General features: G+C 54.1%; 2 protein-coding genes and 1 pseudogene across 4 annotated transcripts; 1 reads left to right on the forward strand and 2 right to left on the reverse strand.

Moving 5' to 3' along the window:
• Nucleotides 1-3,351: 3,351 nt before the first annotated feature.
• Nucleotides 3,352-8,280, reverse strand: GALR3 (galanin receptor 3). 3 transcript variants are annotated; one of them, XM_085048797.1, is made up of 4 exons: nucleotides 7,030-8,280; nucleotides 5,691-5,802; nucleotides 5,431-5,552; nucleotides 3,352-4,870 (listed from the first exon to the last, which is right to left on the reverse strand). In XM_085048797.1, the coding sequence occupies exons 2-4, from the start codon at nucleotides 5,778-5,780 to the stop codon at nucleotides 3,973-3,975; spliced, it is 1,110 nt and encodes a 369-aa protein (XP_084904923.1). In that variant the 5' UTR covers nucleotides 5,781-5,802; nucleotides 7,030-8,280; the 3' UTR covers nucleotides 3,352-3,972. The 3 variants fall into 3 exon arrangements, with proteins under 3 accessions (XP_084904923.1, XP_084904922.1, XP_084904921.1); XM_085048796.1 differs by adding an exon at nucleotides 6,417-6,494 and having other exon boundaries at nucleotides 5,431-5,802; XM_085048795.1 differs by having other exon boundaries at nucleotides 5,431-5,802.
• LOC146443777 (noggin-like) lies at nucleotides 8,274-9,028 on the forward strand (annotated as a pseudogene).
• A 2,701-nt stretch (nucleotides 9,029-11,729) lies between these two features.
• Nucleotides 11,730-16,434, reverse strand: GCAT (glycine C-acetyltransferase). The gene is made up of 9 exons (XM_085048793.1): nucleotides 16,211-16,434; nucleotides 15,995-16,125; nucleotides 15,300-15,401; nucleotides 14,658-14,804; nucleotides 14,203-14,357; nucleotides 13,602-13,684; nucleotides 13,052-13,223; nucleotides 12,502-12,623; nucleotides 11,730-12,101 (listed from the first exon to the last, which is right to left on the reverse strand). Exons 1-9 carry the CDS (start codon nucleotides 16,413-16,415, stop codon nucleotides 11,950-11,952), a joined length of 1,269 nt encoding a protein of 422 aa, XP_084904919.1. The 5' UTR covers nucleotides 16,416-16,434; the 3' UTR covers nucleotides 11,730-11,949.
• Between the last annotated feature and the right edge of the window lie 248 nt (nucleotides 16,435-16,682).

A 16,682-nucleotide genomic window follows, 5' to 3' on the forward strand; every position in this document is an offset into this window, starting at 1 on the left:
CTCCCTCAGCAGCCTCGTTGCTGAGGAGACCATTAAGGTGCCTGAGGAGCAGGTGGCTGAAATGCTCTTTATCCCTGCAGTTACTTCAGTTGCTGATGTTGTCTCTACTTAGACACTTAGACGCCTCTTAGAAGCTTACCTCAAACCCAGGAACACATCAAGCTGAGACTCGTGAAGCTTTTAGCCTTGGCACGTGATGTTGTCCGCAGCTCTTCAGGCCTTTGTCTTGCCTCGTGCTGGGTTTTTCCTTAACAGCTTCTGACAGAGCGGAAAGGTGGGGGTGCTGCAGCCAGCCAGGAGCAATTGTGTTGCTTCTTTTGCAGCACTGCTCCCTCCATGGGAGAAGAGGCAATAAAAAAACCAAGTGGTTATAAGAAGTTTTGCTGCTGCTTTAGCAGTATCACCAGGTAAGAAAGATAAAAGGGCATCTGGTTTTCAGTGGGGAAAAAAATGTATTATGTAGGAATCATTCTATGAACCACTGCAGTCAGTTCTGCTTTCCTGCCCCAAGGCTTGAAGCTGTGGGCTGCCCTGAACCATATTGTGTGTTTGGCACTAGAAGGAGAAATGTTTTAGGTTTCCTTGTGTCAGCCAGTCATAGCAGAGCCTTAACTATCCTGTCATGCTCAGCAGCTGTATCCAGAATGAGAGCTAGGTGCTGGGGCATGAAAGAAGCTGTTCCAGGGGAGGAGGAAACATGGCTTCACACTGTGCTCAGAGCTGTTCACTGGCACTGCCTAGTTTTCTTCCTGCTTCTGGCCCAGAGACTTCAGCTTCTCTCAGCAGCTTTTCTCTGTCTTTGCACCCTGCACAACCCGTGAGGCTGGTGGCTGTTTTCTTCATTTCCCAGGTGTCTGCTGCAGTAATTGAGAATGGAAACAACAGCACAGGTTTCTCTCTGCTATTTATTTTGCCATTAAAATCAGTCCAACCTCATCATTTTCTCTGTGCTATACCATCAAATGCACCTCGCAGATCCCTTCCTGAGCAGTCATTCATCCCTGTCCTCAGGGCCATGATATCAACTGGGACTTTAGGTTTTGCTTCCCTCTCACCACTACCTGACCTCCAAATACACTCTATTTCCCCTCCTAATTCAGAGCATGTGATGTGCAGAATTCTCAGCTATTGAACTCAGCAGCAACCTCCCTGGCTCTGCAAGCTGCTACTCTGCGGTAAGGTACAACCAAAACCAGCTGGACTGAGGATCTGGCTCAAGCAAGAGAAAAGCTGAAAACCTGCTTGTGTCTCACAGAGTACCCACAGCAGAAGCAACAGCCTTAACAAGGCCTCCTAGCTAAGCTGCATGGATGTTATTAAGCAAGTGACCTTTCTCTGAAGCAGCCACTTCACCCACACAATCGAACGTGAGGCGCACACTGCAATGTGTGTGAACATTGAGAATTTGTTCAGCTCTTCAGAGGCTGAAATAATTGATCTCCAACAGCTGAACTCGTTTACTTCCTCCACCTTTGCCTTTCTAGCAGACTCCAAATCCAGCATTGCAATTATCTGCACCGCTAAGGAAGCCCCAGGAAGCATCTTTGGCAAACTTCCACACTTTCATCCACTTCCTTTGTTCCCTCTGTGAGCAAAGATCTCTTCCATCACAGAAAGGTACTTACAGAAAGATGCCCTCTTCATGCATTGTGCCTGGCCATCCCGGGGGAGCAGACCTGGGCAGGCCAGTGCCTGTGGGGTGACTAGGTGGAGGAATCAGCAAGTTTTGATTAGGGAGATGATAAAGGAGGTATGGCAAACAGCATTCCTCTGGGTTTTTTTATGAAATCTCTGAGAGGAGAAGAGAGCACGTGGTTGTTGGAAGAATTAAAATAATCAGCTGGCAACCTGCTAAGGTTATGGATTAGGAACCAGCAGCTAAACCAAAAGCAAATAACCAGAATTCCCTTCCCAGGGCTGCCAAGTATGCACACAGGGTCATAAGAAGCATGAGCCTCTTGGCATTTGGGTCTGACACCTCCCAGTGGTGTCAGGCTCGTGCCACACATGCCAGGGAGAAGCCAGACACCAGAACCAGCACACAGCTGGCTGGACCAAGTTGCTCCACGGAGAAGAGCTAGTGCTGACCACAAGCTGCAAAGCCCTGACCTGCTCACACCTCTCCCATTTCATCTACTCTGTTCCAGATCTTGGAACAGCAGTACTCTACTGATGCAGCAAACCAGCCTCTGCAGGGTTAAAGATGAGCTTGTCAGCCTGAGTCATGAAAAGCAGAAAAGAAAATAAGAGAAAAGAGTCATTAATTGAGGCAAGAAGCTGGGAGCAGAGACTGCATAATGCCAATCAGTCTGGAGGGAAGGTTGCATGGAAAGCAGCAATCAAACTCCTCCAGTTTTAATTAAACCTGACTCTACATCAAGGATGTGACATCTTTTGTTCACCTCTGCTTTTGAGCTGAGAAACTAGTTGGAGCATGTACGCTGTTACTGTATAGACAGGAATTCCCTTCTGGCTCCAGCGCCTTCCCAACCCAGGCTCAGCGCCTGCCCTTCCTGCTCATGTTCTCCCAAAATCAGGGCTTAGCACCAGCCAGAGCTTAGTGAAGGGCCCCTAGGCTTGCAGCCACTTGTCATGTTAAATACACCTTCTCCCCAGGATCTTCTGTGTCTTCTCTGTCCTGTTTAATTTAGGCTTCACCCCAATATGCAGTAGTCAGTCCTGATCTGATCTGCCCCTTTTGCAAGCTGTGAGACCAGGAGGAGCAGGATCAGGGGTGAGCAACAGCCCAACTTCATCTGGGCAAGAGCAGGCAGCATCCAGCTGTGCCACATCATTGTTCCTGACTGCTGTTCCCTTCTCCCTCCAATGCTTTGGGCTGTGGGGTGAATCTTCACCTGCAGAAACGATGTATGCATTTGAGGGCATGTGAGCTGGCCACCAGCCATGGCATCATGTGCAGAGGGTGGCTGCAGAACTCACTGTTCCAGGAAGGTGGGTAAGGCACACTGGACACCTTTCTGAAAGACATCAGCTGTAGAGGAGTGGCAGGCACCACGAAAGGAGAGAGGTGGAAAAATCATAAACAGGGATACAGGTGAGGGAGGCTCTAAGTGCAGAAAGCCACATGAATAGGAATTGAATGGGAAAAGAAAATTAATTCCCCATGCAGCTCTTCAGCTGGCCTCCACACAGAGAAAGGGATGTCCTTGGAGCTGAGCTCTAGCAAGGCATACAACAGCTTCAGGGAGTGTTAGAAATACCAAATCACCTGGGAATTAAGAGTGGGCGGGACAAAGCAATGAGGAAAGATTTACGCAAACAGAAGTAGGGAACAGAAAGAGAAGTGAAATAAGAGGGACATCATGGCTCTGCTCATGCACATCACAGCTCACTGTACAATGCCTACAGCACTGGCTGGGGCCAAAACCCCTTTACTTTTGACACAACTTTCAGCACCATGCACTGGGACAAAGTGAGGACACCAGAGGATTTTGTAGCCCGTGCAGGGGTCAGGACACTAGCGGTGCCACGATAACCTGTAATTGTTTCCCAGCTTCAGTGTGGAAGTCTGGGTGTCCTACAGTGTCACAGCTTTCCCTAAACACTTTTTGCCAAGCTTTCCCTCTTTCACCTGCTCTTAAGAAATTATGGGTGGAGATCTGCCTCACATTAACAGTTACATATACAGGAACCACACAGCACTAATTAAACACCATATGAAATTAAAGAAAAGGAGGGCTGCTGCAGTCACTGAAAGTTTACTGTTTGAACATTGAGCTGGGATGATAGCAAGTCTCAGATGTGGCTGTAGGATTGCAGAGGAGGTGGTAGAAGAGTCCTGGGGGACTTGACTCCGTTTAATGGGTTTGAATGAGTGAGCTTGTCTCTCACTGCCAACATAAAACCATGTCAGTGGGGATAAGGTGCGGGCCTGATGATCCTGGAGGAAAGCAAAACCCCTGTGATGGTGTCAGAAAATGTGATGCAAATGGAGACTTCTTTTTTGCCTCTCTAGCCCTTTTCTAGGGCTTTTTCTTGGTCTTGTCCTACAGTTCCTCTTAGAGGAGTCATGTCTAGGGAACAGCCAGCTCCTGCCAAACTTTCCTCCTCCAGTATCTCCTTCTGAACAGAGACCATGGCATCTTGCACCTGCTGAGTCCGTGCTCTGGCATGACTGCCACTTTCATGATCCATCTTCCTGGTGTTCTCTGGGACCTGGATCACCTCAGTGTTGCCTCCATAGAAAGCTCCCATCCTACTGGTGAAAACTCTTTCCACATTGACCATATGGACTTTCCTTCCAACTCTCTTTTTCTTCTTCTTTTTCCTGATCTTGTTCTGGAAGAAGAGGCAGGTGAAGACCTGCTTGAAATGCTTGCGGAAATGCTTGGAGATGAGGGCGTAGACGATGGGGTTGAGGCAGGAGTTGGTGTAGGAAAGGCAGTGGGAAGCCAGGCGGAAAGCGTAAGTGGCCCGGTTGAAGGGGAAGTGGCCAAACCAGAAGCACAGGATGACCAGGTGGTGGGGCAGCCAACAGAGGCAGAACAGGATGGCCACAGTGACAATCATCTTGGTGACCTTACGCTTGGCTTTCCGAGACTCTGAGATTCTTTCTATGGGGTCCACAGAGGTCCACAAGAACCTGATGGTCCTAATGTATGCCAGGCTCACCACGGTCACGGGCAGCAGGTATCCAAATACAAACGTGAGGATGTCCAGAACCTTTCGGCGCTGGTCCTCCCAGATGGGGACACAGATGGGCACACCATGGTAAAGGATTATCTGGTAATAACTGAGGTAAGGCCCTGCAAAAAGCAGTGACAGTGACCAGATTACCACAATGGCCACTCCTGCATTTCGGGAGGTGCGGAGATCCCGGGACTTCAGTGGATAGCGAATGGCCAAGTACCTGGCAAGGAAGGGAAGAAGGAGAGACAAAAGATAACATGAGTGAGATGAGGTATTTCTCCTGCCCCATGGAGCTGCCATCTGTGCACCCCTTCCCATGCAGCCACCCATCTCTTCCCTACCAAACCTTTTGGGAGTGAGTTCACAAAAATGTTAGGCTCATCCCAACAGCGGGTCTGGGATCTCTATCGTCTATTCTGCTGTGCTAGCTTAGGAAGGGCAAGCAGTGTATTTAGAACCATGTAAGAGGAGGATAGGAGCAGGACTCTCCTGTTTCTTCTGAGCTGTGTTGGTGCCCTGGGGGTGTTGCTGTTCTTGGTTATGCATTGTGGACACTCCTCCCTCCCAAGTCAGTGCTCAGTAATTAGGCTGAGAGCTTGGCTTACTGGAGGGAGAGGGCATGGGGAGCTGGGGAGGCTGGCTCTGCCTTTGAGGAGACCTGGCTTGCTTCTTACAGGACACCCAACAGGGTAAGGAGTGGCCTTTCTCCAACCCTTGGGCCGAGAGTGGCAGAACACATTGTCCCTGAGCTGCAGAACTCAAAGGGAAGGGGACACTTACCTGTCAACAGAGACAGCAGCCAGGGTAAAGCTGCTGGCATACATGGTGAGGTAGATCAGGAAATGCACAGCCTTGCAGGCAAAGGCCCCAAAGAGCCACCCATCTAGGGTGTAAATTGTGGCCTGGAAAGGGACACAGCAGATGATGAAGCACAGGTCGGCCACGGCTAGGTTAAGGATGAAGAGGTTGGTGGTGGAGTACTTGGCTTGGCCATTCCACAGCAGCACAGCCAGCACCAGCCCATTTCCCACAGTACCCACAAGGAAGATGAGGGAGAAGATGATGGGCACAACAATCCCTGCTGCCCGTAGCTCCAGGCTGTCAGAAGAGATGTTCAGGCCCCCTGGCATCTTCCTGTCAGACTGCAGGGACCTGCATGGGGAGACATGGATAATAGGCCCCCAGGAGTCTGACCCCAGCCTTTGACACCCACATTTGCCCCAGAGATGCCAATCCCAACCAGCTGGTAAAATGATGCCACCAAGACCCTTGTGACATTGCTGGCAAGAACGCTGTTGGGATCAGTCAGCCCAAATCTGCCTGGCTTGAGCAGAGCTGAAGCCTCTTTCTCTTGCCCATATTCACATTCCCATCAGCACATCTCCTGTGCTCCCAGCACCCTGAAGGTTTCCCCCTGCCCTGCCACCCAGCCTCCCCTACATTCCCCCCACATTCCCAAAGCTGATAAACCCCTTGGGATTTCTTGCTTTGGCAAGTCTAAGCCCTGGCTAGTGTTCCACAGGGTTTGGCCATGAGACCATGGGGAAGGGGGCTCCCATATGCTGCAAGTGGTCCTGGCACTCTCAGCCCACCACCTCTGGCAGCAGGGATCTGACGCCTGGATCACACCCCCCCAGCAGCAGCACCCCAACACACTCCTACCCCAAGGGAACTCCTTAAGCTGGGACTACCTCCACCTGGAGCTGGTTGCTCCTTGCTCCCTGTGCAGTAGTTATGCTCCACAGAGGAGAAGCAACTAAAGGCACCTTTTCCTGATGCTGAGAGGTGGTCAGGGGCTGGATGGTGGCAGGCAGGTGAGGATGGGGAGGAGACCCTGCAGCTGCCTGAAATACAACATGATGATCATTGTGAAGGAGCCTGTTATTACCACAGCTCAAGGTATTGTAATTTGCTGCAAAACTTCCTCCAGCCCTGAGTAATGCTGCGCTCAGGCAGGGAACGCAAACAGCCTATCTCTGAGTGAGCCTTCCCCTTGTTGTGCTATCATCAGAACAAATTGTCCTTCTCTGAGCAATAACAGAGGAGGAAAGACACTGTTATCTAGCTACTGTTGACAGGCAATTAACTTGTTTTTGGGTCATGCAAGCTCCTTCACTCTGTGCTCCCCCATCCCTCAGTTCACACCACTTCTGCCTCCCAGCTTCTTTGTGTATCACATCAAAAGACTGTCCCTGCCTCTCTGCCTCTTCAGTCCCCTCTGCCCTACTAATAGCTACCCTCCAGCTTATCCATCTGACCCCAAGGAATCTCCTCTCTGGAGCAGAAGAGCCTGGTCTCCTTCTGGGCATGAATATGCACCAGGGCATCTCTGCTCAGGGAGCCTGAGGCCACCTTTCAGCTTTGGCAGCTGGCACTCACCTTTTTGAGGAAGGGTCTGCAGCTTTGCCACTCACTCCCAGGGAGAGCTCCAGTCCAGCCCACACACGGATAGCAGGAGAATGCAGACACAGAAGAGTTTATCTGGGCAGCTCAGTCATCCCAGTCACTCCTGCCCAGTGCTCCGCTGCCTCCCCGTGCCCACCACCAGCTCTGCTCTCTCCTTCTGGAGCTCCTTTCCTCTCTCTCTGACTCCCCCTTTTCCCTCCCTCTGCTCTTGCTGCTGATCCATAGTTCTCTGTCGTTTTTTTTTTCCCCTCTCCCTGAGGTTGGGTTTGGAGTTAACTCCTCTCTGCCCAGCTATCCTGCATGCTCAGCTTCTCCATTCTCGTTCTGTTGAGGAGGGGGTGGCAGAGAGAAAGCTCACTACTCTCTGGTGGAAGAGGAAGGATACAGGGGGAAGGGGTCCTTTGGACCTCAGCAGCCACCTCTTGATGGTGGGTGTTCAGGATGTGTACGTAAATATCCCACCCCTGTGAGCCTCATCCCTGCCCTGTCCCTGGGATAGGGCCCTAAACCCTCTAGCATGAGCAATTAATTGCTGTTTCTAGCTGTTATTAATTAATTGTTAGTAGAATGGCACTGAGCAGATCGAGCCTCTCCCACAATGCCTGACCTAGGGAAGGAGGAGAAAGCAGGTTTTGGATTCCGTCCAATCCAGGCCTGCTCTCCACCAGTACTGCAGTGTGGGAGGGAGGACAAGACCTCCAGGATAGCCACCTGCTCCATCACAGCTGCCTGGGACAGCATGGGTGCTGGCTGATGTGCCAAGAGACAACAGTGACCCACAGAGCCCTCCTGTGCCACCACTCTGCTGCCATGTCCATCCTGGTGACAGGACCTGTGACCAGGCCAAGTGTAGCTTGATGATCCTTTCTCAGCAAGACTCAAAGCCCAACAGCTTCCCTTCCCTGGGAAGGTCGTGGGTGCCTCTTCCAGTGATGGAGCAGGATAAGGAGAAAGAGGTGCTGGCCCCTTCCCCTCCACAGCAGCCCCAGTGTCCCCACTGGCTCAGTGGCACCCCACAGCCTGGCAGGAGGGACCATGCAACTTCTCCCTGCCACCTGCCCTCCGAATGCAGGAGCGAGGTGTCCCCGCCAGCTCCCTATCAGCCGCAGTAACCAGGGAAAAGGGGAAGGCCGTGCCCCGGGACGCGGTGATAACCCAGGGGATGCGGCGGAGGGCGAGCCTGCAGTCGGGCACAGCCTGCCGCAGTGCCGCTCGCCATGCAGGGACCACACCGCAGCTGCCTTCTCCTCCTCCTCCTCCGCCTGCTCCCACCGCTGGGCATCCCCGGCCCACCGCCGCCTCCGGAGGAACCTCGGGAGCCGCCGCCACCGTCCAGCACGGCAGACCACACCGTCCACCTGCTGCGCGGCCACCCCTCGGCCCCGGCGCGGCCCTACAGCCTGTCGCTGTCCCCCGAGGATTACCGCTAGTCCCCCAAGCCGCGGCACCTGCGGCCGGGCGGCTGCTGGGCTCGGCCTTCGACCCCTTCTGGATGGCCACCGAGGAGCCCCGCGGCGGCAACAGCAGCGTCCCGGAGGAGAGCCTGGAGGCCATGAGCAGCGACCTGGCCGAGAGTGCCGGGCGGTATCGCCGCAAGCTGTGGCGAGAGGCGGAGGGGCTGCAGCTGCCCGCCCTGCTGCCCCTCGCCTCAGGGCTGCCCCCCGAGCTCCCGGCGGCCCTGGCCCGCAGCCTGCGGCAGTGGCTGGTGGAAAGGGCCACCTGCCGCCTCACCTCCGCCTGGGTGGATCTGGGACCCGTCTTCTGGCCCCGCTGGGTGCGGCACACCACGTGCGACAGCGGCCAGCCCGGCTGCTCCTGGCCGCCCGGCATGAGCTGCCGCCCCGCGCAGCTCACCCGCATCAAGCTGCTGGCCTGGCACTGCTGGACCCCCAAGCAGCCCGGCCCCCCAAACTGCACCTGGCGACAGGTCCCCTACCCCGTGGTGGCCGCCTGCAAGTGCTCCTGCCGCTGAGGGGGCTGCGGGGGGCTACAGAGGGAGCTCCCGGTGCCTGTTCTGGCAGCCGAAAGGGCTGAAAAGGCAAACGTCTGCCTACACTCACCCTCGGAGCTGGGGGAAATCCCCGTACGGAAATAAACCTCCCGAAAGGAAGCGGGGATGGCTGTGGTTGTTGCTCTGTCTCGTCGAAATCCCTGGGTAGGATGTGCAGCTGCTTCGCCCCTCTCCCACCAGTGCAGTGAGGCATTAGCACCGGCGGAGGCCCTTGTGCAGCATTTATCTCCATCAAAGGATGAGGGATGGGAAAATTATGGCACCGAATGACAGGTTCAGACCCTATTTGCATCAGCCCCAGCAGGCTCAGTCCAAGCTGGGGCATCCCTGCAGGCAAGGAGCTAGGGTAAGGGAATTCCAGCAAAGGGCTGAGAGAGGTAGGTCACAGCTCAGGGTGGAAACAGCAACGTGGAGAGGGGCTGGAGTGAATCACTGGGCAAGGGGGCAGGTTTGGGACTGCAACGAGGCAGCCTAGTGAGAATAGAAGAAGTGAGGGGTGAGCCAGGACCCAGGTTGGAAGTATTTGTGGGGCTGGGTGTGTATGAAAATGGGATGGGAGAGGCTAGTCCCCTACTTAGAGGTAAAATGGGTAAAATACATGGATTCCCCCACCCATCCCATGGTGCAGAGGGTGACAGTTCCAAACCCAGGACTGCCACACCAGCACACAGGGTATGGGATGGGTCAGGGAGCTTCAGGGTGGGAACTGCATCCTCAAACAGTAGCATCTGCCTCCACATTCCACTCACCAAAACATCCCCTGATTTCTAGACTAAAAGCTGCCTAGACCTGTAGATCAGACCTAAGCTGGGAGGTCTTGAAGAAATAAAGAATGGGAGGATTTGCCTGGGAATGCAGTATTAACGTGGTGCCTGCACATCAATGGGCACAGCATTATTCATTTCCAGCATGCCATCATCTGACCTTTCCGCCTTCCTGGGGCTCCAGCACTTCCCAGTCTGCTCCCCAGACAGCTCCACAGTCTGCTGCAGGGCTTGGCCTTGAAGCAGGCAGAGTGCAGGGAGTCAGCTGCTGAGAGGCCTGAGAGATACAGAGGTAAGAGGGAGGTCAAACCGCCTGGTGAGAAGAGGAGCAGAAGGGGAAGCCTATGTGTGCATACAAAACCAATTGTGAGCATCACAGGAGGGAGGCTGCTGCTGCTCTGGCCTGCAGCTGAGTAGCAAGACATGGGTACAGCTGCTCTCCCACTCAGGATGACTTGAAACCTGGAGCAGGGTTAAACTGCTAGGGTTGTCTGCCCAGGGGAGACGGAGAGACCAGGGATGGGAAATGTGAGGGAGCACAGTACAGGTGTGCAGGTAGAGGAAACAAGGGGTGCACATGCATTGGGCTCAAAACAGCAGTGATATAGTTTAGGGTCTCCACCTCCCTGTACCCAGATTCATCTGGCTGAAGCTCCATCTCTTCTAAGCTGCAAGAGGAACCCGAGAGCAATCCCCTTGCTTTCCCCACTACATTCCCCATGCCAAAATACTGCCTGCTGAAAAGGGCTTGCAGCACTGCGAGGGCCTGGTGCCACAGAAAGGGAACTCCATATCATAGTTTATCAGCAGGCTCAGCTCAGGGCCTGTGGAGGTGGAAAATTAAACAAAATCAGCACACAGATACACTACCAGCTGTTTTAGCAGGGTTTGGTTGCAGCCCTGTCAAACCTACAGAACACATTTCTCCCCTGTCCTCTGCATCCTGTAAAGCCCTACAATCCTGGATCAACACCTGTATTCTTCTGCAGTTGCTCTGTTTCAGGTCATTGCCCTGCTGCTTGCTCTCTGACTGCCTGAAGGCACACAGTGACTTCAGAGCAGGTCTTTGCTGCTGTGACCCAGAGCTGCAGCACCCAGGCACAGCACACTCCATTCCAGCTGGAATCTGTCCCTGGCTGCAGCTACTCATGCAGCACATGGGCAGCTGGCAGGACACACAATTTCTGATCTGGAGCAAAACCGATAGAAACAAAGCAATCCTAAGAGATGCCCAGGTCTCACTTGTTCCTGCTGCAATGCTGAAATGCTCTATCAGCACAGCTTGGAGGAACAAATCCAGAGATTCCTGCCACATGGAAGAAAATTAAAGGTTTCTGTCACCTGCTCTGCCCATGGCCTCAGCCTCAGTAAGATGCAGGTCCTCTCACTATGCTGCTGGCCTCTGCCACCTCAGCTTGCCCACTGCCTGATGGCCTCTCTAGGGCAAGATGTCTTTCCCAGGGCAGGTTTGGGACCACTGGAGAAGCTGGTAAAACCTTGTAGCTGGGGACCAAGCAAGCCTCACATCTAACACCTGGGAGTGAGAAGGAGAGAAAGGAGCACTAGAGCTTTGACTGGCCCATGTCCTCTTTCCCTAACCAGCTGCTGGAGGCACAGGTTGCAAAGAGCTTGGGAAACACCCCTGCCTCAGTGGGGAACTGCAGCAGTCAGCTCTGCCACGGTGATGCTGCTGGACCCACAGGACAGCACAGAGGAAGCAGGCAACCTCAGGCATGTCAGCAACGCTGTATTTCCATCAGCAGGAGACAGCAGGAACTGCAGTACTTCAGCATCTGGACTGAGGCTTCAGGGAAGACACAGTAGAGTGCCTGGTCACAGCATGACAGGATGGGGATGGGGTGCAGCTCCTGAATGAGGAAACAGGAGGCAGACAAATATCCGCTGCACGGCAGGACACCTTTAATGACACTTTCAAGTGCTGGTTGCCAGTGCTACTGCCAGCACGCTGCAACAGCCAGCTGGCTGACTCATGTGATGCAGGCTGTGATGCCCTGAGGAACCGTCCTGCTTTTGGCAGCGTGCTGCTCAAGCCTTTTTCCCTGGCAGAGGCACTTGGTTGTGGGCAGGGGTGGTGCTGAGGAGGTGGCTGCTGGCCCCTCAAGGCAGCGCTCCGTGTTTCCGTCCCACCTCGGTGAAGGCGTCCACGCAGCGGTCGATGTCCTCGTCACTGTGCACGGCTGAGATCTGCACCCGAATGCGGGCCTTGCCCTTGGGCACCACGGGGTAGCTGAAGCCAATGACATAAATGCCTGGGGAGGAAATGCAGGCAGTCAGAGCTGGCTGGGAGGAAAGCAGGCAGGCTGAGGTGTAGCGGATAGAAAGGCTCCCCTCCCAATAACCATTTCCAAACTTCAGGGTTTTCAAATGCCATCTGCCCCCAGGCGTGGAAATGAGGCTTAGGACCAGCGATGGGGATTGAGTACAGCATGGCAGGACAGAGCATTAATGGAAATCCCTTCCCTAACAGAGAAAGAAGGTGAAGCCAGCAACATCTGGGGGAGACTATGAGGACATTTTCAGCTGGAGGGTGGAGGAATAATGGATTTCATGCAGGAACATCCTCTGAAGGATGACTTGTGGTGGCCTCACCACCAACTGTCCCTTCCCACAGGGAATGTGTCTGCATACTGAGCTCCCTCCCCGAATCACCTCTTTTCAGCATGTCCTCTGCCATCACTGATGCCAGCCGAGCATCCCCCAGCATGACAGGACAGATGGGGTGGTCTTTCCCCGAGATGGTGAAGCCAGCTGCCGTCATCTTACTTCTGAACCTGGCGATGAGAACAACAGGATGAGTCAAAACCTCCATCATTCCTGTCCTTGGAGACCACTGCCTTTCTTGCCCCCAAAAGTCCTGGCCACTGGGGACTGGGTGAGGTTTGCTCCAATGTGCATCTTCTGTGCAGGGAAGAGCTCTCTCTCCTGAAGTGACCTCCTGGCCATGTCCTGCTAAGCAAAATGGGACTGCAGATCCTTCAGGGGCAGGTGTGTTCCAGCACACAGAACATCCAGATGTGACACATCTGCCTGCACATCTGTCTACTACAGACAGGCACATCCTGCAGGCTCCCCTGAGCTCTGACTTACAAACTATCTTCACAGCTATCACTGAGGAAGGGTGTGTGTGTGAATAAACACATATGGACAACTCATTCCTAACAAAGCTGTCCCTGCTCCCACCTCAATATGGCCCTCTTACCGTTGGGTTTTGGCAGCCATAGACTGTGCAATGGCATTGCTCTCCATGAGCAGGTCCAGGGCCTTGGATGCACAGCCCACCACGGCAGGGGGCAGGCTGTTGGAGAAGAGGTATGGGCGGGAACGCTGGCGGAGCAAATCGATGAGTGGTTTGGGACCGGTTGTGTATCCACCTGCAGATGGAGGAGAGAGAATTGGACAAGGCACCCCAGTGTGACCTGTTCAGAGTGGGGCTCCTTGATAAAGCCAACCTGGCACCTAGAGCAGGAATTAAATTACAAACCAGGTCTAAAAATCACAGCTAATGCTTTTGACCAAGAGTTTCCACCTTGACCTCAAAGGCAAGCACATGAGAAAAATGACAGTGTAAGGAGCACACAGCAGGATCTCCCTTAATTCTGCAGCAACGTCACAAACCAAGCCTCAGGCCACCAGTGGTAAAGGGTAACATGCATCTGTTACTCTATCATTAGGCTGAGGAAAGAAACATAAAACTGATGCCATTGAGCTCTTTATAGCATGCAGGACCCTGGACAGGAAAATGCCTTCACCTGCAGCTCCCCCAAGAGCTTTTCCCAGGGTGGAATTGATGATAGTGACTTTGTCCATCACTCCCAGGAGCTCATCAGTACCCCTGCAGAAAAAGGAATGTCACATTATCAGCTGTGCCAGCATGCACCAGGGAAGCTGCCAGATACCTCAAGGAAAACAAAGCACCGTCAGCCAGGTCTCTGGCATCCCTCCTAGACAGGGAGGAACAGCCCCTTGTGATAGCTCAACCCAAGTACTGACCTTCCTTTCCTGCAGAAAACCTAAGCTGGGACCTTACAAAGTAAGAGCATGGGTTCTTTGTCCCTTACAGGTGGGAAAGTGCTCAAACTTCCCACACAGAAGTTTAATAGTCCAAACAAAGCACCTGCCAGGAGAGGCAGATGAGATGGTCACACCATCCGCTACACACTGAGAAGCGGCTGTCACTTTGGGATGGATCACTGATGAAGTATCTCCTTTCAATACTCAGGTGTCCCAAAGTTGAGGTGCAAAGCCTTCAAAGAGTCCCCACACAGAAACACATTGGTCATCAGCCCTGTGGCCTTGCTTCAGAAATAGGAAGAAGAGTTAGGAAGAAAGAGGTTTGAAGCACTCACTTACCGACCATTGGGTCCCAGGAAGCCTGTGGCATGGCATTCATCAATGAAGACCAGGGCATCATACTTCTGGGCCAGCTGGCAGATTTCCCTCAGGGGTGCAATGTCACCATCCATGGAGAAGGCACCGTCAGTGGCCACCAGCCGCAGTCGATGTTTCTGTTGGAGGGAAAGAGGCATCCCCAGGGGTGACGATGTCACCCTGAGGAGAGGGGCTGACAAACTGACATACTCTAACTCCTGTTTGGAGAGGCTGTATCTAACTGAGATGGGGGAATTTGCATTGCAACCATCTGCTTTGCTACCTTGCCTATCCATGCCTACCTGTGCCTGTCAGCAAAAGCAATGCCTATTGCATGGGAAAAGGCAGAGCTCACCCTCCAGGACTGGCTACTGCACAGGCAGCACAGCTAAGTAAGTGCCCTGCCATTGGGGATGGGAGCAGACCTCCCTCCATACCTGTGCTTCCTTCAGCTTGGCCTCCAGGTCCTGCATGTCCATGTGCTTGTAGCGGTACTTGTTGGCCTTGCACAGGCGGATCCCGTCGATGATGGACGCATGGTTCAGCTCATCCGACAGCACTGCATCCTCTGGGGTCAGCAGGGCCTGGCCATGCCAAACAGAAAGGGTCATCCTTTGCTCCAGATGCCAGCTCACTGAGATCTCCCAGCCTCCCTCAGCACAGAGAGCAAGGCTGTGACTGAGTGCAGCTGCCACGTCTCTGCTGGCACTGCTAAACTTTGTATTTCCTTCCTAGTCACCTTATCCCCTGGTTTCTTTAGGCCTGGCTCTTGCTTGTGACTTCTGAGCTCAAAACCTCCCTCCCCCTTCCCCTCACCTCCACTTTAAGGGGGAGTACAGACCTCCTAGGAAATGGGAGCCATGCCCAAGAGCTGGAGCTGGAGACAGGGGAGGTGAGGGCTGGTTAAATGCCTCTGCATAGCTTCTCCAGTCCAAGGGCCCCAAGTCAGGGCTCTTCACCACCAGTCACTGCCATCTTTTCTGGTGCACAGAGCCCACATCAGAGCCTCTGGGAGGCATGGCAGCCAGATGGCTGTCACCCCCCTCCTCCACGTACAACACAAGGGAAGCTTTATGAACCTCAAAGATACCAGCGTTGGCATCAAAGCAGCTGGCATAGAGAATGGCATCTTCCCGCTGGTGGAAACGTGCAATTTTCTCCTCCAGGTCCTTGTGTATGCTCTAAAGAGAAGAGAGGAGCAGGAGTCAACAGTGGGACAGCACAAGTTCTTGCTTGCCCACTGCTGTTAAATGCTGACTTGAAAGGGGAGCAAACGGCCAGGTGTTACCCAGAAAAGGGGTGTGGGAGAAGTTAGCTGTGCTCAGCAAATGCAGTCCTAAACCATGATTATGGCCTTGGATGCCAAAAGCTCAGCAGGGAGACTCCAAGTTCCCCATGCACAGAGGAAAAGCTCTCCTTGTTCTTTGCACTTAACCAGGCAGGGCTCAAAAAAGGCTCCAGCAGGAATAAACTGGGGTGGGTCTGATGGAGCCACTTCAAGTCAGGTTCACTACAATTTTGACCGCAAGAGAGGGGAAAAATACATTAATTTTCTGAATTCAGAGGGGCGTTTAGTTTCTTTGCTCTCTCAGGTGTTGTAATGGTTTAAATTGGCATATTTCCAGATATTTGGCTAGTGGGGACCTGGTTCTTTTTCTCACCACGCCACGTGTAACTTAGTACCGTGCACGCATGCCGAGTGGGAGTGCTGGGAGTGCCTGCGTGGACACCTGCGAAAGCCCCGCGGTGAAGGGGATGCTGCCCGGGATGCTACCTGGGTACCGCAGATAAAGCGGACGGAGCTGAGCCCAGCGCCGAACTTCTCCAGGGCCTCCACAGCGGCACGGATCACCTCGGGGTGGCTGGCAAGCCCCAGGTAGTTATTAGCGCAGAAGTTGATGATCCCTGCGGGAACAGAGAGAGAGAAGCAGGGCCATGGCACCGGGGGAAGGCACCGGGAGCCATCCTCCCCGCCGCCCCCCGCACGCACCGGCTCCGCCGCCCGCCAGCTGGAGGTGGGGACCCTGTCTGGAGGCGATGACACGCTCGCTCTTCCAGGTGCCAGCGCCGCGGATATCCTCCAGCTCGCTCTCCAGGCGCCGCCGGAGCTGCGCCGCCGCCGCTCCCGACGCGGCCCGGGGGGCACCGGCGGCCCCGCCGCCCCGCAGCGCCCGCACCGCCACCGCCCGCCACATCCCGGCACCCCGCCCCGCCCACCCGCGCCGCTAATTAACCACGGGTTAATTGCTGGCCAATGCCCATTGGCCGCCGGGGCACCGCCTCCCGTGGGGCGGGGCGGGCGCCCGCAGCTCCGGAGGCTGGAAGTGCTTGGAGCTCTTCGCTAGGAGGCGTTCGGCGTCTTTTTTGGAGGAGAGGATCTGTCCCGAGGGGTTTAGGCACCTCAGAGCCAGGCGATACCCGGAGTCTGAGGGATTTTGGGCGAACGCCATCCGTGGGATTTA

This window comes from Lichenostomus cassidix, chromosome 1Aa (assembly GCF_008360975.1).
Source record: "Lichenostomus cassidix isolate B80296 chromosome 1Aa, HeHo_3.0, whole genome shotgun sequence".
NCBI lineage: Eukaryota > Metazoa > Chordata > Aves > Passeriformes > Meliphagidae > Lichenostomus > Lichenostomus cassidix.

Bases quoted from the DNA above. Each gene is read 5' to 3' on its own strand.
- GALR3 (XM_085048795.1), bottom strand. From the start codon at position 5,780: ATGCCAGGGGGCCTGAACATCTCTTCTGACAGCCTGGAGCTACGGGCA. The intron at 4,871-5,430 runs GTAAGTGTCCCC...CTTCCTTGCCAG, and splicing joins GCTGCTGTCTCTGTTGACAG to GTACTTGGCCATTCGCTATC.
- GCAT (XM_085048793.1), bottom strand. From the start codon at position 16,415: ATGTGGCGGGCGGTGGCGGTGCGGGCGCTGCGGGGCGGCGGGGCCGCC. The intron at 13,685-14,202 runs GTAAGTGAGTGC...CTTTTTCTGCAG, and splicing joins TTCCTGGGACCCAATGGTCG to GGGTACTGATGAGCTCCTGG. The intron at 13,224-13,601 runs GTGAAGGCATTT...CTCCATCTGCAG, and splicing joins AGCTCTTGGGGGAGCTGCAG to GTGGATACACAACCGGTCCC.